The following is a 26,818-nucleotide window of genomic DNA, read 5'->3' on the forward strand; positions in this document are numbered from 1 at the left end:
TGGGCTTTCAGACCCTTCTCATAGGTGCCTGCAGTCACATCAAGATGTAGAACTCTCAGGTCCTCCAGAGCCATGCCTGCCTGGATGTTGCCAAGCTTCCTGACGTGGTGACAATGGACTGCATCTCTGAACCTATAAGCTAGCACCAATTAAATGTTGCCCCTTCTAAGACTTCCCATGTCATGGTGTCTGTTTGCAGCAGTGAAACTATAACTAAGACAGAAGACTAATTGCCTGTGTTCTACCCATAATATGGTGATGACAGTGAAAGTAATACATTGTATACTCAAAAATAATAGATGTACCCTGATAACTACAAAATAAACACACATATTGAAACATTACACTGTAATGCATAAATATATTTGTCAATGATTTAATAATCAGATTAGTAACATGTATTTCTCTCTGTGTAAAAAAAATCTTAATCAACTAATTAAAATTGCACTCTGCACATGCCTTTCATCCCAGCACTCAGGAGGCAGAGGCAGAGGATCTCTGTGAGTCTGAGGTCAGCCCGATCTACATAGTGAATTCCAGGACAGCTGGGGCTACATAGGGAAGACACTGTTTCAAAACAAAACAAAATATAATTTTTAAATCTAAACTTATAGACACATGTATGGATTTTTAAAGAAATAAATATCAATTATACTTTAAATGGTTAACTGCTTTTGACAATGGTTTGCCTAACCCTTATGTTTCCAAACTAACATTCATTTTGCTTTAAGATGTAGCTACCTCAAGTTCAGAGTAGATAATACTCCAAGCAGAGATAGTCAGTCTTTTAGTGTCACATGTTTAACCTCAACTGATTTAATTGGTTATATGTGGAAAAGCTGGGTGATCAGAAAGACAATAAAGATGAGTGTGTTATGGTCTTCTCCTGGCTCACCATGTGACAAACCTTATTTCATTCTCGAATTTCTGATCACATGCTACCTCCTGTTATGTTAACCCTGTCCACTTAAAATTCTTATTATTATTCATTCTGACAAGAAACACTAAATTTCTGGATCAGAAGCCTTCTTTACATTTTTCTTGTTATGTTTTTAAGATAGGGTCTTACTATGTAGCTCACCTGAAACTCACTACGTGTATCAGGCTGGTCTTGAACTAGCAATGATCTTCCTGACTCTGCTTCCTGAGTGCTGGCTGGGATTATAGGGGTGTGCTCTGATGATAGGCTCAGAGACATTATTTGGAGATGGTAGCCCTTCCTTACTCATAGGAATCTTAAAGACTTACTTTTATTTTTAATTTTGTGTATGTATATATGCCTACATGAGAGCTGGTACTCACGGCCAGAAAAGCTTGTATTATCCTGAAGTGAGTGTTATAGGCAGTTGTGAGCTGGGCACTGAACTCAGGTCATCTGCAAGGGCGGCAGTCTCTGTTAACCACTAAGCCATCTCCAGAACAAGTTCTAAGACACCCCTGCCTGCACTGGATACTTACAAACATGGATAGAACCAGACCCAACTCATGCACACTATGGTTTTCCTATAGTGAATACCTATAAGGTTTGATTTGTAAATTAGGCACAGAAAGAGACTAACAACTAACAATGCCAAAATAGAAAAATCATCATAAAATTCTGGAATAAAATTGCCATCACCACCATTTTTGCCCTCTGGTGCACAAAGGCTAACTGAACACAAGAACTTTTATGCAATGATAGTCAGTTTGCTCAAAAAGAATGACGGTAAATGATTAGTGGGCAAGTGAGACATAGACAATGAATATGATAGTCAAAGGACTCATTTCTTTGATGTTTTATACACATTCTCACCATGTAGCTCAAGGTCTGCTTTCCAACTTGCTGTGTGGTTTGGTCTGCTTAGAGCTTATGACCTTCCCAGCTTTGTTTGCCATGTGCCACCGTATCTGGCCTTTGATTCTTAAATATGAAGGACATAGAAGTCTATGTTGATAATTTGTTTTTCAAGTACTTGAAGGTTTCATTTCCAGAGCTGAAAAGGTGGCTCAATGGGTAAGAGCTTGTTTTGTAAGCATTAGGTCTTGAGTTTGAATCCTTAGCACTCACACACACACAAAATCATTTTGCCTATGCCAGTGGCCCCAGCATTGGGTCATGGTTGGCACACAGGTAGATCCTGAGGGCTCATTGGCCAGCCTGTCTCACTGAAAACGTGAGTTTAGCGAAAGAGCCTGTTTCAAGGCAAAATGAGGCAAAGCAGTAGATGTCTTATCTGGCCTCTGAACGCCCCCACACAGGCTCACACACTGGAACATACATGTGCACCCCACCCACCCCCATACACTACAGCCCCCAGAGTTTTAATTCATTGTCGCCTGTTTCTGACAAAAAGTTGGAACTAAACATTTGTTCTTTCATATGCCATGTATATTTTTCCTCTGATGCTTTTTGTTTGTAATGGGTTTGCTTTGAGTTTCATTAGAATGTGCTTTTGTGCTATTTATCTTGTTTAGAGTTAATCTCTCAATTAAAATATCAGGTTTTCATAAAACTTGGAAAAATTTTAGCTATCATTTCTTCAAATATTTTCTGCATCTCTCTCACGCTCTTTCTTTTAGACTATAATCACACTTATTTTAGAGTGTTGTCCCCTTGGCATAAGAGGCTCTGTGCCGTTCCACACTCCTTTGAATGATGGAGCACATTTATGACTGTCTTAGCATCTGCACGGATTCTGATATCTGTTATTGTTATCTCCCGCCTGCCCTGTTCTCCTCTCGGTTATGGCTCACATTTACCTGATTATTCGAAAGTCTAATGACTTTTGATTAGACGCTAAGTTTTGCAGATATCACAGTTTATCTTAATTAATCATTTTTGTTTCTCCAAAGGGCATTTGACTGTTTTGCAGTTAAGTAAGTTGTGGATTAGCATGATCCTTTTAAGTGTTGCTGTTCAGATGTTAGGATGGGTCTAAAGTAGTCTTTACTGGAGGTGGATTTATCCCTCTAACTAGGTTGTGGTCCTGGGATTCTGAGTGACTCTTTCAAAGGTTCAACAGTGCTTCTGGTTGGACAGAATTCATCAATCTCCCACTCTTGTATAGTTCCTGGAAAGTTATCAATTTATATTGATTGAGGAGTTGCTGGCTTTGTTGCATTTCTCTCTATACACATCCATTTGGCATTTGCAGTAGATTCCACGGGACTTAAAAATCTGTGATTAGCTCCGTCCTTTCCCAGGACCCTGCCCCACAAATTCTAGTTTTCTTAGTCTTTCCAAGCTAAGAACTTGTTTTTTTTTTAATTTTTTTTTAAACACCTCTCTGGGATTATTATTTTATAGTCTTTGAGTTCTCCCTTTCTGCTGGGGTCAGGAATGTGCTCCCAGGATTAACTGTGTGTTTTTCTCTCCTGTGTTGCCTTCTTTCACTATCTGAAGAAATTGTTTTTTTACTTATTTCTACTTTTAAGAGGATAAGTTTAGTAGTCCATATTACAAAAGGGTGAGGAGTGTTTGGTGGTGAATAGTTTCCTCCTTAAAATAAATGTACAGCAACAGTTTGCATGACAGCTGCCTCTGCACAGAATATCAACACAATTATCACTTAGGCAGGGGTCTGGAGAGCAGTGGCCCAAGGAGAAAAGAAAACCAATTATGGAAAGTTCAACATGGAACAGTAATTATAAGATGGACCTTTTAATCTCAGTCCAGAGTCCTTGTCAGAATAACGGGGACAAGAAGAACATACTGATTTTACTCTTCTAAGGTGGCATGGAAGATCTGAAAATATAGTTTGCTGGGAGAGGTATGCAGCTCAAAATACTAAGATACCTAAACACAACAACAAAAAACCCCAACTTCCCAGTATCATGTTTTTGGTGTGTGTGTACAGAGTGTACATGTGTGTGCATGCGTATCTGTCCTTTATCTCCCCAACTCTTTACTTTCATCCAAGAACAGCCCTGGAGAAATAATAGAAGCTCAAATACAGAGGTAGAGGATGGATCAACTTTGTAACTAGAGGCTGTAAGAGGATGAGAGTAAAGGAAATAAACGCGCATTTGGGTGTTAGGAAGTAAGCATCTGACAGCTACAGACGGCAAAGGTTTCCACGAGGGCCCTATACAGTAAGAAGCTAGGAGGCGGAGAAAAGAGAAAGGAAATTGGCAAGACAAAAGGCAAAGTTAATGATGCTACTTCTAAATTCACTGAAAACAAGAACATTTTATTTATAGATAACAATTTGTATATTTATATAACTTATATAACAATTTACACATTGAGATATATATATATATATATATATATATATATACACATATATATGACCTTATACTACCATATAAATGATTGTGATACTTCTAGGTATATCCTCAAAGAGTGACGTTAGCTTACCATCTGAATATACATGCTTACTACTGTGCTATTTACAAGTGTCAAGTGAGGGTGTCATGTAGGTGCCTGCCAGAACAAGAATGGGCTAATATAATGTAGCATATATATGCAAAAAGTTTTCCTAAACCCCAAAAGATGACATTATACCATTCTTAGAAAAATTTATGGGTCTGGAAATCATCATGCTGAGTAAAATAAGCCAATTTCACAAAGACAAGTAGCCTTTTTTTTTTTAAATGCAGAACTGGGGTAAGGGGCATGCAGGTAAAAGGAGACCGTATGGGTAGATGGGAGTAATACCCATGTATACTAGGTACTTAGAACAGGTACGGTTAACAGACACTGAAACACAAGACAGAGACAAATAACTACAGAACCAATGCTTTATTTTCTATTTTGCCAATTAATTATAGTAAAAATTTAAATTCCAAAATGACTTCTGTCACCATATTATAATTATCTGGGCTACATCTTCCTGCCATCTGCTGGTGTAGTTTAAAGCAATAAAAAATGGATTTTTAATTTCATCCTTAACAAAATATAATTAGAAGGATAAATCGTGAGAAAAATAGTGTATTTTAGAATTAATTATTAAATTTTCATTTACCTACTATTTCTGGGTTTGGGTGATCATGTTTTCCATTATTATAAGTAATCAACAACTGATTATATTATATTTGAAGTTAAACATATATTTGAAAGCAGGTTGAGTAGGATTGTGAATAATCAAGAACTGATTATATTTAAATTAACATTAAATTTTTGTAAAGCATATTAGATTAGATGGGTATTATCATTACCTCTGTTTTAGGGGGAAAAGTTAAGAATTTGGTAAAGTACTTGCTTATCAAAAACCCCATAGTTGTCATAAGGGCTGAACTAAACTCAGGTCTTTCAATGCTAATGCTACAGTCTTTATGCTATTGTGTTTTGACAATCAGCATTTTAAAAATTTTGACCATTATAGTAGAATTCAGAATACTAAACATGTTAAGTAGCAACTACAATTGAACACTGAGAGAAACAGGTTCTATACTTACAAAGACCTGTAGTTTACTCCATGTTACAACTTCTTTGGCTTTATAAATTCATGTTCTACTACAAGAAGACACACAGAGTTAACTGAGGCCTTTGAGGGCTCCCAGAGACTGAACCATCAACCAAAGAGCATGCATGGGCTGGACCAAGGCTTCCTACATATAAGTAGCAGATGTGCAGCTTGGTCTTCATGTGGGTCCCCTAACAACTGGAACAGTGGCTGTCTCTGACTCTGTTGCCTGCCTGTGGATCTCTTTCTTCTAGCTGGGATGCCTTGTCTGGCCTCAGTGGGAGGAGATAAGCTTAGTCTTTCTGAAACTTGATGTGCGGAGGTGGTGGTGGTGGTAGAGGTGGGTGGGTGGGTGGGTGCTGGTACCTACGGGGGCCTCCCTTCTCTCACAAGAAGGGGAGCGGGAATAAGGGTGTGAGGGTAAGACTGGGAGGTGGGGGGCTGCAATCAGGGTGTAAAGTGAATAGGTTAATGAAAATAAATAAATTCATGTCCCAGAGGCAGTGTCCACCTCCTTCTCATAATAGTGACTTATTCCTAGAGTTTTATGTGTATTTTAAATCTTTTTTGCACAGCCTATTGCCTATGCCTGGGAGTTCTTCCCCCTGAGTCTTGATTTGCGCTAAGACGTCCACATTCTTGAAACTGAGTGCACCGTGGCCTCTCTCAGAAGTTGTAATGCAGCAGTCTAGATGGGTGAGGTACCGTGCCTATGGTTTCTAGTCATCTGTGAAGTTTCTTTCATGTCATGGCCCATCCTCATTTCTGTATCCTAACAGCTAAGATACACCCTGCCTCAACAAACTTTTGTTGAAGCAATAAATTAATTACAGATACTATTTTTGAATCTTATCAATCTTATCAATAGATGGCAAAGCTAGCATTTATTTGATTATTTAAATTTTTTTGAGACGTGTCCCACATGGTTAAGTAGGGTTACAGTCTCTATGTAGCCAAGGATGATACTCAATTCTTGATTCTTCTGTCTCTGCCTCCCAAGTGCTGGTATAACAAGTGTGTGCCAGCAAGCCCAGCTTAGAGTTAGGGTTTAACATAAAGCAGGTATGATTAAGATATTCACAGATATACCTATGGACCCCAGGACCTATTTACACTCCAGAGTTTTACTACTTTTTGAGTAATTTCTGGCCATTATAATTTGTTTTTTCAAGCCTCAGTGTAGCTATATAGTTGAGGCTAGACTCATACTGAGGATCCCCCGTGACAGTCCCTTATGCCATCATGACTGGTTTGTCAGACGCCCTCATTTTGCCACTCTCTCATGCTGAACTATGTCTAGCCTCATTTGTCTTTTTATTCTGAGATAGGGTCTCACCAAGCTGCCCACACTGCCTGGCTCTAAACTTACTCTGTAACCCAGGTGGGCCTTGAACTCATTATCCTCCTGCCTTAATTAGTCTCCTGTTTTGTTGGGATTACAGGTTTGAGCTACCAGGTCTACTTCCGGTTACACTTTTAAAGAATCTAAATGCTGAGTTGAAAAAGCCAAATAATGATATTTCTTTTCTAGAGTTCAGAGAAAAAAATTGCAAATGGACAAAATACTCTGAAATACATGTTTCTTTTTAAATCTTTGAATGTACCACTTTTTGTATAAAATACAATCAGAAGAAATCATTTAACTTCATGTGAAATATGAGCACAGTTAACTTAATCTTCATATTTGATGTTATTCCACAAAATAACTTAGTTGTGCTGTACAACCTTAATAAAATTGACAAACATATTCTATAGAGCCATTTATGTAAAGATGTTTGAAATTAATCTGAGATTAAATAGTTAATGTGGGTGGGTTAGGTACCTTGCCATCTTTTAATATTTCTATTAGAGAAGTTTATGTAAAAGTGCCTGAAATGAATTTACATCATAACATAATAAATGTGAACTGATTATATTTGGTAGTACAAAGAGAAAAAAAATCATAATTACAAAAAAAACCCCTACAAATTCACAGAACACTAAACTCTGGGTATGTTCTATTATGGAACACATTTAATAGTTAAACTAAAGGTTGGAAAAGATATACCAGGCAGATATCAATTACAATAACTCTGGATAGCTTTATTAACATCAGCCAAACATGAAAGAAGACAGCTTAGAGCTCAGCAAGAGAGGACAGCAATTCTAGACTGACTATACTAATAAAATTGCACCAAATACACATATTATAATCAAAATCAGTATGGCTGTAGTTAGACAAATCCATCATATATACATAAGTAATTGTAACATAATTCGTAAGTATATAAAGTTCTAGGCACATGAAGTCAGCTTGGACAGGTGAACTTGTATAAACACCACAGCTTCAGATCTTTCAAGCAAGAGTGAGGATGAGCAAGGAGCCCATTTCTTTATGAATCAGCCAGTTTTAGGCATTCTTTCATAGCATCAGGAATGAGTGAGAGAGTGATGTGCAAGCATGCATTCTTTTACCCCACCCACATTCATTAAGTGGCTGTCTTAAGCAAGGTACTGTGATATCCCAAGTACAAACAGGGTACTTATTTTATTATCCTTATTTTAGATAATATATACCATCTATTCTCTTTTGGCTTTAACCGAGAACCAAAGAAATACTTATCTTTGAAGACAGGAAAATGCACTTTATCTTTATCCTTCATGTTTCAGACATGCACATGTCTCACTATGTACCTCTGGCTGATTTGGAACTCACAGAGACCCCTGTGTCTGCCTTCCAAGTGCTGGGATTGAAGGTGTGAATCATTGCTAGTTTTTGCTGTTTAACACTCTTCGAGGCAGGACTTCATTGCCTTGGCTGACCTCTAACTTACAATATAATTGACACTGACCGTGAACTCCTGTCTTTACCTCTTGTATGTTGGAATCTTTTAAGATTCCACTTAAAGGCATGTACCATCCAAGATGGCCCTGATGAACCTTAAAGCTAAGATCTTTGGTTGAAAACTCAGGTAGCTGAAAAACATACCTTTTTTTGTCACTTGAAAATGAAGAGTCTTGGCCGGGTGGTGGAGGTGCATGCCTTTAATCCCAGCACTTGGGAGGCAGAGGCAGGTGGATTTCTGAGTTCGAGGCCAGCCTGGTCTACAGAGTGAGTTCCAGGACAGCCAGGACTACACAGAGAAGCCTTGTCTTGAAAAACAAAACAAAACAAAACAAAACAAAACAAAACAAAACAAAAAAACAACAACAAAAAACCAAACAAACAAAAAAAGAGAATGAAGAGTCTTAATTAGAATCTCTCCCCCCAATATTATGGTTCTGACTAATGGTAAAAATCTCCTGTAAAATACATGGCCTTATATAAATATGTAAAACGTAATTTGTAGCTGGCTGTGGTAGCATAGTTCTAGCTAGTTTGGAGACTGAGGAAGGGAGATCACTTGAAATAAACCTTTGAGTCTGAGGCCAGCCTGGACAACACACTTAGACCTTATTTCAAACACACACACACACACACACACACACACACACACACACGCACAAGCAATTTATAGAGTGCATTTAAGAAGACTATTGTATCAATTACTTTGTGCAATATTACAGAATTGTATTTCAAGATTTTTTTTCCAACCACAAAAGCAAAAGCCAGTACCTAAGATGTGATGTTTTTGGGAAACAAACCAAAAACCAAAGTAAAACAATATATCCCAAACAAAAAACCCCGGACCTAAAACAAAAACAAACAAACCCCTCAAGTTGTATTTAGACAACAAGCCAACCATATACAAAGATAGTTTGTAGCTGACTTCTGCAGCTGTATGATACATGTTTCAAATCAAGCTAGTCACAGAATAACTGTGAAGTAAGGCAAAGACATTGAAAGTTTTAAATGCTCAGATGGAAGTTTTGAATGCTCAAAGATGTTCTTACAAATTTGTCACAGCCTCTAATATAATATGCAGAAAGCTTTTCCTCCAAGGCTGTAAAGGTGGAGACTGAAGTTATATTCAATTCGGTAATTTTAAGTATGATGAAGAATGGAAGGACTGTACTGAAATCATCTCAGACCATTCTGGGATTCCTTATCGTCAGCACCTTTGTAAGGTCTCTCTGCTTCCAGAGAATCTGTAGGTACTTGCTCCAGAGTGTGGATCATGCATTACTAACTGTAGTATTCCAAGTGTCTAGCATATTTTCACTCTCTCTACTGAAAAAAGATTTACTTATTTGTATTTTATGTGCATTGTTGTTTTGCCTGCATGTATGCTTGAAGGCTCCAGATCCCCTAGAATTGGAGCTACAGACAATTGTGAGCTGCCATGTGGGTGCTAATAACTGAACTCAGGATCTCGGGAAAAGCAGCCAGAGCTCTTAACTGCTGAGCCATCTCTCCAGCCCCTCACTCTCTTAATATTATATACAAATCATCAAAACACTGGAGAAAAATTCACTGGAGTTCACCTCTGTTCTCCCCAGAACACGGAAGAGTTACAAGGGATGATGAATGGACAGCTTAGAAACAGTGCATTCTCCCTCCCCTCTGCCTCCTCTCCTGCCTCCTGCCTCCACCTCTCTAGTGCTGGGATCACAGGTGTGTGCCATCACACCCAGCTTCACTCTTGTCACTTGGAATTTACTTTTTTAAGCATCTCTTTTCACTGACAGTATCAAAATTAGCAAATTTCTCATGGATGATTTCTTTTGGCATTACAGAATACAAGTGACAGGAACATATTTAAAAATACTGATTTTAAAATATGAGTTACAACTTAAAAGCAAACTTTTAAAACTAAAAAAGCAGAAATTATGAAGAAGGGCATTATATTCCTCAGACACTGGGAATTGTCAGATAATTTTGGACCAATGTTCCTTTGATTTTTACTTTACTGAAAATGTGACCTAAAAGAGATTTTCCTATCTAAATATGATAATATGCCTTAGTCCAACTCAGACTACAAAGCAGGCATCAAAAGGAAATTTCTGTTAGCTTTTCCCCTACTTTCCTGAACTCTTTTATTAGGCTTGATGTTACAGTATCAGGAGAGTGTTGCTTTCTAAGTTTGTGTGCACCTAGCATATGCCTGATGCCAGTGGAGGGCAGATGAGGGCGTTGGACCCCCTGAAACTGGAGTTACAGGCAGTTGTGAGTCATCCAGTGTGGGTGCTGGGAACTGAACCTGGGTTCTCTGCAAGAACAAGGGCTCTTAATTGCTGAATCATTTCTTTAAGCCAAGATTCTTTTTTTTTTCTTTTCTTTTTAAAAATTGTGTATCTGGGTTTGTGCAGTGGCCTTCGGGGCCAGAAGAGGGTGCTGGATCCCCTGAAGCTGAAGATGCAGGTGGTTTGTAAACCACCTAAAACTGGGTGCTGGGAATTGAACTTGGGACCTATGGAAGAGTAGTATGTACTCTCCACTGTTGTATTTTTAAAGTAATCTAGGTTCACGACTTCACTTTTTCCAGTATCTACTTAAAGTCTTTTGAGAATTGAGCAATCATCTGATTTGCTAAAGCTCAAAGTTATGTTTGAGTGTTTTTTCTGAAGCTACTCCTTCTCATTGGCAGCATATAAAAAGGTATCATAGGTATTAGCTGACATCACAGTCAATTACTCTGGAAAAGTGTATTAAACTTATCTTTTTGAGAACTTTTGGGAGTGCATAGGCTGAAAGGGAGACAGTAAATAAAATGTATCCTCGAAATATTGAAGTGCTCCTGGAGTTCAGAGTTAGTGATCTCATCATGTCTCATAGCTTTAAATATTATTTATACACCAATGACACATTTATAGATTACTATCTCCAGACTGCACTTTTCTGAATGCCAACTTCATATCTGCCCTTTTGACCTCTTCAATCTAATAGGTCAGATGTCTAATGGTTACTCCAACCCTACACGTCAACCCTGAGCTCCTGATACAACGTTCTGCACTTCTCTGCAAAGATAATTCCCCTTGCAGCCACAGTCACACAACAATCTCTGGCTTGTTACCCTTAGCAAATCCTTTTAAATATAATCACAAATACCCACTGCTCCTCACCTACAGTGCTTCGGGGCTTACCTAGGTTACTGAGATCAACTCCAAATGCGTCTATTCTTGACTTTGCTTTCAGTCTTGTCCTCAGTCTCCATGGACCCTACCACAGTCTAAGTCAGCTTATGTCACTCTTCCACTCAAATCCAATGGCTTTTTATCCATACAGAGTATGGTACAATGTTCTTTAAGACTAACTGTGAACCCTGACTCCCAATATGCTTTTCTTTAAATACTGCAATCTTTCTTGTTAACTGTTCAGGGCCTTTGCATATGCTATTTGTTGCCTGGAGTGTTCTTCAGTGTTCTTTACTTAATGTATGGCTCACTTCTTTCCTACTTTAGGCATTTATGCAAAATTCCACTTCTCAGCAAGGCTTTCTTTGGCTAGGGATCTAAGCTTAGTATTCCTAGCCCACTGTGTGATTTTCTTCTCTAGCATTTAACTTAGCATGTCACATGATTTGCTTATTGATACTGTCTCTCTAGCTTTACAAAGCAGAAATTTTTATCTGTGTATCTTTTCTATCTAGGGTAGAAACTGGTACATAGTGTAAAATCAATAAAAATTAGTTGAATGATTGAAAAGAATGGGTGATATACATGTTATAAAAAATAGGGACTTAAAAGTATGACTAATGCAGGTGTAAACTGAACATATAAAAAATTACCATGTATTTTCATATCTCTCCTAAGACTAGATTTTATTTCTACTTTCTTTGTAACATGAAGCCTTTGTTAAAGCAAGGAGGGTTTCATGTAGCACAGACTGGCCTGGAACTGGATGTGTGGCTGAGGATGACCCTGACGTCTGATTTTTTTTTGGTTCCACTTCCCAAGTGCTGGATTCTGGGCATGTGCCATCATGCTTGATACAACATGAAGCTTCATGAAACCTTAGACGTGAGTGTTCAAGAAGAAAGGATAATGATAAACACAGATGGGTGTTACACAATGTCAGCTGGATGAGCTAAGGAGTTTTAAGAGTATTACTACATAGAGCTTTCTACACATAGAAAAGTAAAATTAAAAATTAAAAAAATGCTCATTGATTGAATTAGCAGTGTCTGGCACACAGCAATATATAAAGTGAGTTGGATGCCTTCCAAAAAGGCTTAGTGAAGCAGTTTTACTTCTAAAGTAATTCTATAGTACAGGCATGGTGTCTAGGCTGGCTGCATTAAAGGCAGGAATAAAATGAGAGTAATGAAGTAATGAAGATACTATTTTTAGATCTGAAAATCTTTAGTTATTCTTTATCAGTGTTCAAGATAAACAGTGAGTACAGAGACTACAAATTTCCACATGGACTTTACACAAAAAGGCAGTATTATTGGTCTGTTAGAGGCAGAATGATTGGGAGGAAAGATCCATCTGGGAGTCCTGGGTTCCAGCCTTCACTCTGCCTCTGACTGGCTGTGTCATCAGAAGTGAGCTACTTAAGCTCTTGGTCACCTTATATGTAAATGTGAGTGAGGGTGGACTGAAAGGACCCACAGGTTCTCTAAGTGATAGTGAAAGATTATTTCACGCTTATATACAGTATGAGTAAAATGTTCTTAAAAGATTCTCATGGTGTATTTTCTCCAATTTAGAAATATATTTTATACAGCAAGGGAGTACTTAGATAGTGAATAGCCAGTAAGATATAATAAGAGCAGGAGATTATCTTGAGTTATTTAGCTGGCATCAATGTGAAACAAGGGATCTTAGAGTGCACATGGACTGAGTTAGGCTGATGCTATATGAGAAAGGCACAACCAGCCACTGTTTGCTACTAAGATGAAGGGGACTTGACTAAAGAAGTAACAGAGAACTATAAACATTAAGAAAACACCCCCCAGAAAGGAACCTCACCTCCTGACTCCTTGATTTTAGCTTAGTGATTACTAAGCCAGACTTATGCTTAAGTCAATCAAATCTATGGAAAATTGTTTTGGCAGTAGTAGGAAACTAATATAACTATGATACATATTTAACAAACAGAGACAGACCAAATTTTATGCAGGGTTCTGAATAAAAACAAGATATTTTTGTAGGCTTAAAAAAAAACAGATCATGAAAAATTTTAAAGAAAAATCTATGGAAATTAGTATTCTAGGGAATAGTTTTTAATTAGTGACTCATATGAAAGATAGTAATTCAGTTATTTTATAAAGAAAATTAGGACATTTATGGAAGTTTATGAACATTTATTAAGTTATGGAAACTTACATTATCTATAATGTAAGTTTCTAGGCCCTGGCTTACTTATCTATAAACTGACAGGCTAGGATCAATAGCTTCTAAAATTTCTCTACTTTGAAATTTTAAAATATTGACATAAAATTAGCCTTTGCCTCTGATTATCCCTCATACCCTAAAGTCTGAAGAATAATTTTAGAAGATAGTAGACTGGCTATAGTATGTGATGGTCAAGCTTCTCAGAAGGTGGTAGATTGAGCCTAGGACTTTGCACATGCTAAACATGTACCCGACAACTAAGTAACAACCTCTAAACTTTGTATGTTCTTGATGAAACTATTTCTAAAGTTAAATATACCCCCTATATTTTTTAGAAAAGATTTATTTTATATATGTGAGTACACTATACTGATGCTGTCTTCAGATACACCAGAAGAGGGCATCAGATCCCATTACAGATGGTAATGAGCCACTATGAGGTTGCTGGGAATTGAACTCAGGACCTCTGGAAGAGCAGTCAGTGCTCGGCTATCTCTTTAGCCACCATACTTCCTACTTTGATATAAAACAAACACCACATTTTATCTTTTCTTCAAGAAGCACCACTGGGATTACGGTAATCAGGATGGGCTGTAAGAGGACAACAGCCTACACATAGGGACCTATAGACAGGGTCTATAGCTTTCTGTAGCACTTGGGAGATAGGGATGATGAGATGGTTTGCATATGCTCAGCCCAGAGAATGGAACTATTAGAAGGTGTGGCCCTGTTGGAGCAGGTATGTCATTGTGGGTGTGGGCTTTAAGACCCTCATCCTAGCTGCCTGGAAGTCAGTATTCTGCTAGCAGCCTTCAGATGAAGATGTAGACCTCTCAGCTCTGCCTGTACCATGTCTGCCTGGATGCTGCCATGTTCCCGTCTTGATGATAATGGACTGAACCTCTGAACCTGTAAGCCAGCCTCAATTAAATGTTGTCCTTATAAGACTTGCCTTGATCATGTGTCTGTTTACAGCAGTAAAACCCTAACTAAGACAAATGTCTTTTCACACTTCAAAATGTGAGCTGCCAAACTTAAAACATTTACTATCTGGAGCTTTACAGGAAGATGTACTGACTTTTCCCCTAGAAACATATACATGAGCCTCTTCACCAAAGGTCTCCAACTATATTGTCTGCCATTACAGAAAATCATGGCTGCCTTGGCATAACTTATGACAAGGTAGCAGCTCAAACATCTCTGAAGCAGTAAAACTTAGAATTCAGAGACAGACTTGGTGCTGTAGGCCTGTAATCCTGGCTACAGCAGGATAGCAAGGCCAAGTGCCTGAGTCACATGGTACAAGCTGAGCACCGGGAACTTAGTGAGATTCTGACTCAAATGATAAAAGGAAAGGCTACAAGGGCAGTTCATTAGTAAAGTGCTCACTAGCTGAGTGAGGGAGCTGAGTTCACTATCCAGCACCACACACAGAATTATGTAAGGCTCAATTATTTGTAGCTCTTTTGTTATTGTATAAAAATGATTTTTTACTTTTAACTTTGTGTATATGTGTGTAGGAAAGCAATGCACTTGGAGCTGTGGGGTCCCCTGGAACAGGGGTTACAGGTAGTCGTGATCCAATGCTCTTAACTGTTGAGGCCATCTCTCTAGTCCCTACAATATAGCAAGGTTTTTGTCAATTACACTTGCCTCTCCAGTTTCCTTTTTAAATCTTTTATGTTGTATTTGGTAATCTGAAAACAAACACTTGTCTTGTCTGTCTGTCTGTCTGTCTGTCTGTCTATCTATCGTGTACTTATGCATTACATATGTAGTGCCCTTCCATCACACTGGGCTCCAGGAACTGAACTCAGGGCATTAGACTTAGTCAAGCACCTCCTAGCCATCTGGATGAGTCCAATAACAATTTATATATGTTTTAGGCAAGACTAAGTTGGATATATGAGGACCCTAGAGCTGTTTTTAAAGTAGATATAGGTAGTTTGGTGCAAGGACTTGGTTGTTTTGATAACCCCAAGGCCTTATTTCAAAGTTCTCTGCTATCTTTTTGGAAAAAAAAATTTGGGACCGATGACATTATGTTTCTGAGAAATACAATTATTAACATAAACAGAATTAGATGACCTGTTTTTTGAAATGCCTGAATTATTTTTTCTACAATGTATGTTGCTTTTATGCTTAGAAAGCCGTAGTCTGTTTTTCATAAAAACAGACTACAAAGCAGAAGGATCTTCCCTACAACCTCTCTGACCTAACTCAACCATTCTCATTTAGCATTAGTTGATCAGTCTTTTTAGTGGCTATTATTTTCATGTTTATTTGTGTGGAGCTTTTTTTTGTTGTTGTTATTTTGAATTCACACTTGGGTTTGACACAAAGGTTGACCTGTGGTTACAGTCCTACATAGAAGTAAACTGTAAATATGGAACACTGCAGGAATGCCAACAATCGACTGAGTGAAAAAGTGTTTGCCTCAATGCCTTGTTTCGAATGTGTTCAAGGGTCTGGTGGACAAAACACTTCTCATGCTCACAACCCTGTGAGTATGTCACATTCTCAGAGGTTAAAACGTCATGGGGCAGCCTGGCCAAGGAAACAGGGGCAGGTGTTTGGGGGCGCCAGGGGTGGGGGTGTCTTTAGAAGTATCAAAGCTTTCATTCAGCGTCCCCCCACCCCCGCCCCGCGCCCTACCCACGTCCCTTCCCGTCATTGACCTCCACAAACTTGAATTCTGCCTTTCCACCTCAGAAGTTGTGCTGTGGGAACCTGAAGCTTACAGCAAAGTTCCATGGTGGGCACCCAGTGTGGTTCGCCCTCCCGAGATCTTGCGCTGCGGCCCCGCACTAACCTGACCAGGTCGGTCATGCAGGAACCCACCACCACCACCGCTGCTGCCTCCTTCTCCTCCTCCTCCTGCCAGGGCCTCCCGGGCTCCCCAGACGCCGCCATTACTAATCCTTGCTCTTGCTCAACCCGGACGCTGCCCTTTGCCCTTTGCCTGACCCCGTAACCAAGGACGCCGCTCCGTTCTCCCTAACGACGCAGGCGTTCCACACGCCTGTGCGGGTCGCCCAACCTAATGCCCGAAACCTCCCCGGGTTTCGGCTAGTCCTGGTTCCTCTGGGACCCGTGTTCCTGCCCCGCCTCACGGCACAGGGCCCAGCCGCCACGGCGAGAATCACAGAGCGCGCCACGCTCGAGGCGGGAGCTCCGGGAAACCTTCAGGCGCTACCCGGCCGCCTTCCTCAGCTTCCGGCTGGGCTCGGCGCGGGGACGCGCACGCCCGGCCGGCTCCGGAGAGGGCGGGACGTCCGGGGGAGCGCGCACGCATCCGGCCCGCGGTTCGCGCGCAGGTCGGTGCGTCGGTCGGGGGCGCGCTCGGGTAACCTGTACCCTGTCTAGTCGCCGGTTACTGATCGGACTAAGTTCCAGGTACCTGGACCCGGGCTGGTGCGGGGAGGTTGGATCTCAGTCGCACAGGTGGCACAGAGAGCCATGTTTGAGTATGGCCAGAGAGCTAGCCTCTTCAAGAGAAGGCCCGCGTTCCAAAGATGCCCCGCTCGCCCCACAGCACGCGGATTCCCTCAAGAGCCGGCCCCCAAGATCCGAGGCTTCTCTTTCTCCACGTATCTCTTTCAGTCCTGGTCCCTGTTGAAGCCCGCCTCTTTTTGCACTTGATGAGAGGCATCATACAATTTGGGAGAAAGGGTTGGATCCCTTTAGATTTTCCTCAGGATGGGTGGCTATTCTTTGGATCTGAACCAATTCGCTCTCCCCGCCCCTCTCCGATGTTGCCCAGTGGAGAAATTGCTCCCCCACAGTAACTTCCCTCGTGCGCCATATGACGTGGACGTGATGCAGCAGGAGGCCACCCCTTTCCGTTCCATGACGTCAACGGGGGCACATGTTTCCGTGTTTGTCATCCTCTCCTAATTGCAAGAGCCTGGATGGTGCTTTATACGTCTTTGTATTCCCTAGACAGCCCGCCCACTAAAAGACCTCATGTGACCTTATCTTGCGGCAGCAGATTTTTATAAAAATTATATATTTGCATCTTCCTTCTGCAGTACGTCAAAATCAGGAAATACAAATTGCAAAGCAAGCATCCAAGAGAGGCTGGTCACCAAAAATTCCTGCCTCTCTGGGATCTGTTATAATGGTGCCATATGTAAAGGAGAGGTGTGTGTGTGTTTCCAATCCATATCCTTGCATATTGTACCAAAGAATTATTTTTTTTTTCTTTTCAAATTCCTGGTTTTGGAGTCAGTATAGTTTTCTCTCTTTGTTAGTGAAGTTACACTTACTGAAACATCTTGAAGCTGCACAAAACTTCGCACTGTCAAAAACTTGTATCATAGCTGTTATGGAGATAAAGACAGAAATCCATTCCCTCAGGTGTGATCCTAAAGTCTTGACAGTTGCTGAAGTGGAATGAGTTTTCATAATCACTACTGTGGTTTGGCATCTGGAGAAGCTTGTTTCCTTTGGCATTTAATTAGTGAATCATTCAGGCTCGAACCGATGCTGGGGCAGCAGGAGCCTAGTTGGTGTCTAAGCTATAAAGCAATCATATGTATAAATTCGTGACTTTTGTCTTCATATTTACCAAAGTGCATGCTTTAAAAATTCACCTTGATGCTTTCTTTAGTGGCCACTGTAATTAATGCTTGAGAGGATGATAGGAATAGTGGACTTTGAGAGAGATCTGGATTTGAATTCCAATCCTGTTTATTCTTTGTGTGACATTAAATAAGTAACTTGGTCTGGCTGTTCTTTAGCTTTTGAATTTACACAATGGAAACAATATTCATTAAGAAACTGTGTGTGTGTGTGTTTGTGGAAGTGGAGAGAGAGGTAACAGAGAGCTCAGGTGTGATGCCCTAATTTGGTTTCTCTTTCTTCAAGAAATTTGGGGTAAAATAGGTGCTCTGAGAAAAAAAAGCATGGAAAAATTTTTGTCATAAGAGATCCTTCTGCTTTCTTCTCAGATGACTGTGTGTTTTGAATGTGAAGTAAATGAACATCCCTCTTAGGAACTGTGACATAGTGGGCAGACTATACCAGGACTGCACTGTTTAGAAAAGTCTTCAAAGTGATCCTGTGGGTGGACCTACTGTTCAGAAACAGTTACCCACGTCACCTGGAAAATGGCAATTAGAAACCTGCCTTATACCAGGCTGTGAAAATGAATGATAAGGCCACATATGGAAGTTCCTTATAAGTCATGCGATGCTATAAAATATATGTATTTTTATGATAGATACTATATATAACAAAGGAGACATTTGCTCATGTTAGATGTATTAGAATGTCTGGGGAGGCCAGCTCCCAAGAGTCAGAAGACAACCACGTAGAGACTAAAGTATACCTTAGAAAGGTTAAGCACCTCACAAGTATTTCTGGGGGCATCATGGTATCACTGTGTTTTTTTTAAACTATCTAAAATGATAAAGCGAATGTTCAGTTTAGCGGAGCTTGTAAACTCTTATGTGGCACAGTGTTTAGAAACCAGAACCAGAACAGCAGGTACTCATAATTGTACTTGGATGGAAATGAATTTGCTTTCAATGTGGGATTAACCCTTCAGATTGAGAGAGACAATGATCATTTGAATTGACTTATTCACCTCTGAAGTAGTAACTTTCATCTAGAAGTCTATTAGGAATTCATGCAGTCTCTCCTCCAGCTCCGTGAATATCCAAGTATCACAGATGTGATTTATTGCTTCTGTATTATCAAGTATAAAGACTTCATAGTGCCAAAAAATCTAAGACTGAAAAGATTCAATTTGTTTTGTTGCTTAATATCTGGACATGCCTTAATAGCTGCCCTGTGTTTTTATAATTTAAGTGTCAAGTTCCTCAGCTTCTGCTGTAGTTAATTCCCTATCATTTGTGCGTATGTGTGTACATGGTATGTCTGTGTGTGCATGTGGTGGATAGAGGTCAGTGTTGAGTATCTTCCTCTATCATCCTCGACCTTACGTTTAGAAACAGGGCTCTCACTGACGGTGGGCTTCGCCATTTTGGCTAGACTGGCTGGCCAGTGAGCCCAGGGAATCTCCCGAGTTGACCCCCCAGTGCTGGGGTTAAAGGTGTGTAACACTAGGCTGTCACACAGCTGCTGGGGGTTGAAGTAGCGCATGCTCGGGACTCACTGAACCATTTCCTCAGGGCCTCCACCTTATCAGATTTTGAGGTATATTGTATCTTTTCCATCGCTAAATTCTTCTTCAGCTTTGCTCCCCTTATTCATCTCTTTAAAGTTATTTTAAAATTAATTTATTTATTAAATCTCTTATTTGAAGCCATATTCTGAGCATGGGTCTTGGGTCTGGGCCAGGCCAGAATCCATAGTCCTGGCTAGTACTTAACAAAGCTTGCTTCAAATTTGGCCCAGAAAAAAAATACCTTTATTTGAATTTACCATTTTTATTATTAAATATTACTGAATACTAAGTGTATGTTAACTGCATTTGTTAAATGTGAGAATTTCAAGTTATAGTCTTTGTTAGGGAGAGTTAATATAATCAGGTAATTAATTATAATGCACCGTGGAAGGACATATTAAGAAAAGTATGTGGGCTGTAATGATTTCTTGTAAGTAACAATTGATTGTATTTGCTTTAGAGTGTTGTATGTTATCAGTGATCAAGCTCTTTGTCCTTGTGGGGATACAGGTGGGGTCCCTGACTTAATGATGTGTGTTTTGTGTGTTATGGTTACAGGACTGTTAGTGAACCTTCTCCAGCTCAACCAGACAGTTGTAGCATGCAGCCATGCAGCTTTAAGCAGACTGAGCTAGTGTGGGGACTGTGTTTGGAAATGAGGAGGCAATTGTACTTAAAGGGTTCCTTTCGTTCCTGAAAGGCATGGCACAGCCCATGCCCTGAGTATCTGAGCTGCAGGGATCTGGCTCCTGGAAGACTGAAGGAAGAGGTGTTACTGGATCATAAAGCATTTGCTCATATAAGAGAAAATTCTGAGCACTGTGCTAACTTCCAGGAAGCTTGTTATAGCTATATTTCTATAAGGTTTTTTTTTTTTTGTTAAACTGATCACCTTTCTTTCTTTCTCTCTACTTTCAGTGGTAACTCATAATCAAGTTAAAATGTCTCCAGAAATTGCCTTGAACCGAATTTCTCCAATGCTCTCCCCGTTCATATCAAGCGTGGTCCGAAATGGGAAGGTGGGACTAGATGCTACAAACTGTTTGAGAATAACGGACTTGAAGTCTGGGTATGTACCAGAACTAGCTCAACTTTTATCTCACAGTAAGCCTTTCTTACCAGATTCATGAAAAATGACCATCATAGGAAGCTTTCAGGTCATGCCCTTACCATCCACTGATGTGTGTGTGCAAGTGCGTGCGTGTGGTGTGTGTGTGTGTGTGTGTGTGGGTGTGTGTGATATTAAACTCAGGGCCTCACACATGCTAGACAAAACTTGACCACAGAGACACATTCCAGTGCCAAATTCATTTGGCTTTGTTTAATTCTTGACATTTTATGCTTCTTATTTCATAAGAGTGTGTGTCCACATGCAGGCATTATGGGCACTTTATTTCTAACGGGAACGCTAATATATTTTTTTCTGACTTATCTCTTTGTGACTAACATTCTATATGGGTTTTAGCATGTATGTTTTCCTTCATTGGCTTGCTTTCTTGTTTACTGCAATCTAACATACACTGTAAGAATTGGGTTTAGTGATGCTGAGTCTGATATCATTTGATAATCTCCCTTAATACAAAAATTACAGTAGCTAGTTGAAATGAGTCACAGTGGGGTTGAAACATTCAGTCTCACACCTGGATATGTTGTGTTAAAAACAAAAATCCCCAAACAGACCAATTAAAAAAAAAAGAAAGAAAAAGGAAGTGAAATAACCTGCCTTAAATTTCATTTGGAAATAAAATGAGATCCACAGAAAAGTACTATAGGAAATTGCAGTAGTAATCTTGGTAGTCAGTTGACAGACCTAGCAAGAGTGACCCTCCGTTGAGGAATTGCCCCTTTTAGATTGGTCAGTTGGGCATTTTCATGATTGCTAAATGATGGAGGAAGAGGCTTAGGCCATTGTGGGTGGTGCTATCCTTGGCCATGTGCGCATGGGCTGTATAAGAAAGGTCACTGGGCAGTATCTTGGGGAGCAAGCCGGAAATCAACATTTCTCCACCGTCTGTGTGTTAGCTTTCACCTCTGGGTTCCTGGTGGGTTCTTGCTCTAGCTTTTCCCACTGATGGGCTAGATCTGTAAGGCGTAATGAACCTTCCCCTGTAAGTTGTTTTTGGTCAGTGTTTTACCACAGCATCACAGAAGCCAAGTAGAACAGAAATTAATATTGTTTTGACATTAGTAATCATTCTATACTTCTTGAGATTTGCTGTTTTCCTCTTTCATGGACAAGAATAATCCAGAATACAAATTATATTTAATCATTAAGTGTTCTCAGTTTCCCCAGCCTGTCCTTAGTTTTCCTTCATCATGAATGACCTTGGCATTCTTTTTTTTCTTTAAAGATTGATTTATTCATTTCATGTATATGAATACACTGTAGCTGTCTTCAGACACACCAGAAGAGGGCATTGGATCCCACTACAGATGGTTGTGAGCCACCATGTGGTTGCTGGGAATTCAACTCAGGACCTCTGGAAGAGCAGTCAGTGCTCTTAACGGTTGAGCCATCTCTCCAGCCTGACCTTGGCATTCTTAAAGATTATTGACTAGCTACTTCTCGATATGTCTTTCTATGTGGTTGTTAGATGCCCTCCTCACATTCAGATCAGAACCGTATCCCTTCCCCCTGGAGTGCTATAGCTTTGTTGTTTCACCTCAGAGCATCCAATGGATGGCTGTATAATGCTCATACATCTTTTTATAAGATCCTCTTGCCTCAGCCTCTTAAGCAGCTGGGACAGCAGACACCATACCCACTCAGCCATGCAGTCAGGAGGTGAGACCTCAACACCACAGTGCTGCTACCTGTGGCCACTATGTTAGGCACATTCTATGCATTTTCAACATATGATCTTTCCAATTTTTGATAAGTTGATTGGGGTGTAACTTCTTTGTAAGTCAGGCAGCAAACATCTGTCGCTATTTGATTTTGTTGCTTATTCCTGACTTTTGTCTTCGGGAGGTCTGTCAAGTGGCTTTGTGACCTTTTGACAAATCTGCACTATTTGTTTTCGTACTAGAAATGTTGCTTGTGTGTTTGTGTGTGTGTGTGTAAGAGCAAGCTAACAAGGTTTTACTGAGAAGTGGAGTAACAGCATCATAGAGGGGACCAGGAGATGGGTGGCCCAAGATGCTGCATTCTTGGGTCTCTCTTAGTTATCCTTGTTAGACTCTCTTAGCTTTACATTATTTTTACAGTGTATTTATTTATCTTTTGTCTATATGTGTGAACACGCATGTGCCACAGTGCACCTGCGGATATCAGAGGACAACCTAATTGAGCCATTTCTCTCTTCTCACCATGTGCGTCCTGAGGATTGACCTTGAGTCATCAGGCTTGGATGGCAAGTGCCTTTTTACCTGCTGAGCCTTTGCACCGACTAGCATTTCTCTTTTAGAGCACAGTACTCAGGTTATGGGTTGTGACTGAGATCCATAATTTCTGTTTACTCCTCCATGTAGGGCGTAGTACACACAGGACGTACCATCCGAGGACGGGTTGGAAGTTGCTAGTTATCCTTGAAGAGATGTTATTTAAGTACCCATATTTTCCATATTTTACTGATAGGTAGAATAGATAGGCAAGAACCAAATCAAAGCAAGATTTTTTTGTTTTTAATGTGGCGATTCATCTTTATTTCCCTTATGGACCTTCAAGGTTTCTGTAGTAGTTAGGACGATGTGTGCTTCTAAGCTTATCTGTTAGGCCTTAAGTCTCTTACAGACAGAGAACTTATTCATATACTTCTGTGAGTTTGCTATGGTACCTCCCACCCATAATGGAATAAATAGGGGTCGAGTGAGTGGGTGAATGGGATAGGTGTTTCACAGAGAAGTTACTTAGTTTGAGGATCAGAGCAGTTTTGTTCTTGTGGCTTGGCAGGCTTCTTATTGTCGGTAATATATTGCTTAAATTCTATTACATTTGATATTCCCTGACAATTAAACTGATACTTTTGAAATTATAGCAAAAATATATTAAAGGATCAGGTTTATTCTTTAAAATAATTTACATTTATTTATATATTTTTAGATTTATTTCATTTTATGTATATGGGTGTTTCCTTACATATATGTATGTGTAGCATGTGCATGCCTGGTGCCTGCAGTAGTCAGAAGAAGGTGTTGGATCCCTGTAACTGGAGTTAACATGTGTTTATGAACCATGTTGTGGGTGCTGGGAACTGATCCTGGGTTCTCTGCTAGAACAAGTACTCTTAACCACTGAGCCATCTCTCTCTAGCTCCAGTTTTATTTTTTTAGGTAAAATATATACTGAGACCCAAAGGGGCTACTGTTTATTACAGTGAACTTTCTGAAGGTTTATTCTCTGCTGTTTGGTAATTTGATCATAGGTTTGTGCTATCCGCAGGATGTTGTGTTTTGTCAGTTTTAGTGAGTTTTGTAATCTTGATGATGTCTAAGTGTCTGATCAGCAGTCTGTAATGATGTCTGGCAAATGTAAAGGGCGTGGGGGAGGCAGAGCAGCTCACTGCAACCTGTGGCAGCTGAGCCTTAATATCTTTTTTTGGCATATTGCGTGACTCAACTTCACTGGCACATGGCTGTGTTTGGGGCATCTGCTGTGACATCTCACCCACCCACAACTACCTGTTGCGTTTTTGGGTCCATGTTCTAAATTTCGTTACTTAGTTAAAAATAGATACTCAGTGTAAGTACTTTGATTACTAAAGAGTGCAATTTTAAAAGATGAGTGGTGTGCGTTCTTATGATTGAGCTCAGTTGAGCTATGTCTGTCTCTAGCTTTCTTTCTTAGTCTGTCTGGGAAGAAGCTGCTGTTCTGGGAGGCAGTAGATTAGGTTTAAAGATGGTTGCTTTAGTTTTTTAGTATGGAGACGTTCACTTGGCTCTTTATAGTGCCTTTTTTTTTTTTAAAAAAAAATCTTATTCTTTTTCCCTGCACATGACTTCATTCTCTTTGTCTCTGACTATCTCTCTTTCTCTGTCTCTGTCTCTGTGTCTGTGTCTTTCTGTCTGTCTCTTCCTTTCCCTCTCCTCTCTCTGTCTCTGTCTCTCTCTCTCTCTGTCTCCCTCACTCTCTATCCCTCTCTCCCCCTTTCTCTCTCTCTCTTTCTGTGTGTGTGTGTGTGTGTGTATGTATGTATGTTTGAGACAGGCTTTCTCTACATGACCCATCTTGGAACTCACTATGGCCTCAAACTCACAGAGAGCCAACCTGCTTTTACCTCCTGAGGGGCGGGGATTCATGCCTGGCCATACTTAATATATACTTAATATATTGACTAATCATAAATTTATCTCCAAACAGTATCTTACTTTGCATGTGTCAAAAACTGTTTTCAAGCAATATACTCTATATATTCATGTGGAATTTGCTTGTTTTGCAATTTTCTTTTTTGAGACATGGTCTCACTATAGTGTCCAGCCTGGTCTTGTATTCCCAGTTCTACTTTAGTCTTCTAAATGTTGGGTTTATAGACAATGTACTACTATGCCTGTTTTGCCCAGTTTTAAGCTAGTAAAACTTGTATTTATAGATATTCTTACTTTTGAACTGGTATGTCATAGTCCATTGTGTGACTATGTCCCCCCATTTTAAATTAATATTTTTTATTTACTCTGACAATCTCATAGATACATGTAATGTATCTTTATTGTGCACACCTATAATTCCCCTATTCTGTTCCCACAGATACTTATCAGCATGTCTCCCCCACTTTAAAATGCTCTCGTTTAGTTCATTCTTCAATATTCTTTCTTTTCCCCTTTGATAAAGAGTAACACAGTGCACATTCTGTTGTGTCCATACAAGAAAATGCTTATGAGAATATTGTTGTCTCAGGCAGAATTTCCCAAGCTGGGTGTGTTTATCTATTAGTGTTGTAAAAGCAATGGAGTGAGTCATAGAGTCATTCGAGAAGGGAAAAAGAGCAGAGTGGAAACTCTAAGAACATGTCACGTGTAGTACGAGCAAAGTGTATTTTGTGAATTTTCAGTAAAATAGGTCTGAGTGTACTGGGTGGGGCCTGATGACAACAGGCAGCAAGCTGCTCCTCCACACTCTCTTCCTAGCAATGCAGTTACGCACCCTTAGGATAGAGGCAGCCTCTGGTACTGGCTCTGGCCACATAGTGCCTCTTTCCTGCTACCAGAAAGGAGAGTCTGTCTCAGTCTGTAGCCTTACCTGGTGTACTAGTTTGTTTTCTGTTGCTGTGATAAAATGCCTTAAGAAAAGCAGCTTAGAAGACAAAGGGTTTATTTTGAGTTTACTGTCATGATAGGGAAGACATGGCGGCAGGCAGGGAAGGCACGGTGGTTGGTCACATTTCATCAGCACTCAAGAAATAGAGAGCAAAAGAAGGACCAGGCTATAAAACCTCAGCCTGCTTCCAGCAACACACTTTATCCAGCAAGGGTTCAGCACCTAAAAGTTTCGTAGTCTTCCTAGACAGTACTATCAGCAGGGACCAAATCTTCAAACACATGAGCCTATGGGGGATGTTTCATCCTCAAACCAGGACAGTGCTGTTTGTCAAGCCAATCAGTAAAATGACATCTCATGTGGTTTTTGTTTATAACTATGATTTCTGATAATCTTTTTATATGCCTACTAGCAATTCAGTTTCTTCTTTTGGAGATAATCTTTGTTCATCTTTTAAGTGGGCTGTTGGTATGTTTGTATAGATTTGAAAGCATTATTCACATATTTTAGACTTTAATCTTTTGACAGTTACATACATGTACTAGAAATACCTGTGTGCAGTCTGGGACTTGTAGTTTTTTCTTTGATGCTACTAATATCCAGGAGATTTAGTTTTAAAGAACTTAGATACAGTAATATTTTTCATTTTTGAAGGGGAAGGCAGAAGGCAAGAAGAATATACATGAAGAGAAGAGAAAGAGGGGAAAGGCAGAGTTTTGGGAAATTCTGGTCTGTTCAGTAGTCATATGTCTTTCTAAAAATTTTAAAGGTTTTTGTTTTTCCTGATGTTTAAACAGAAATTAGTTTTTTCTTCCTATAGAATACAGATACATAGATCTCCCTCCACATGGATAATGATTAAGCCAACAACGTTCTTTGCCTTGCTGGACCACTTCAAGTGATCTC

The 26,818-nt window shown here is 39.8% G+C and overlaps 2 protein-coding genes across 3 annotated transcripts in view; one reads left to right on the forward strand and one right to left on the reverse strand.

Annotated features, from left to right (window-relative positions):
- Rbks (ribokinase) overlaps positions 1–16,527 on the reverse strand; it is a 77,951-nt gene extending 61,424 nt beyond the window's left edge. The window contains exon 1 of the mRNA XM_028778964.1: positions 16,399–16,527. Coding sequence (XP_028634797.1) covers positions 16,399–16,499 — 101 coding nt within the window. The 5' untranslated portion in view covers positions 16,500–16,527. The remainder of the gene's footprint in view (positions 1–16,398) is intronic.
- Positions 16,528–16,766: 239 nt separating this feature from the next.
- The window catches only part of Babam2 (BRISC and BRCA1 A complex member 2), a 364,624-nt gene continuing 354,572 nt past the window's right edge, over positions 16,767–26,818 (forward strand). Inside the window, exons 1-2 of one of the 2 annotated variants that reach the window (XM_028778958.1) lie at positions 16,767–16,982; positions 20,638–20,788. In XM_028778958.1, coding sequence (XP_028634791.1) covers positions 20,661–20,788 — 128 coding nt within the window. In that variant the 5' untranslated portion in view covers positions 16,767–16,982; positions 20,638–20,660. The remainder of the gene's footprint in view (positions 16,983–20,637; positions 20,789–26,818) is intronic. The other variant, XM_028778959.1, reaches the window with a different exon arrangement.

The sequence above is a fragment of the Grammomys surdaster genome, unplaced genomic scaffold (genome assembly GCF_004785775.1).
Source record: "Grammomys surdaster isolate TR1022 unplaced genomic scaffold, NIH_TR_1.0 343, whole genome shotgun sequence".
In the NCBI taxonomy this organism is placed as follows: Eukaryota; Metazoa; Chordata; class Mammalia; order Rodentia; family Muridae; genus Grammomys; species Grammomys surdaster.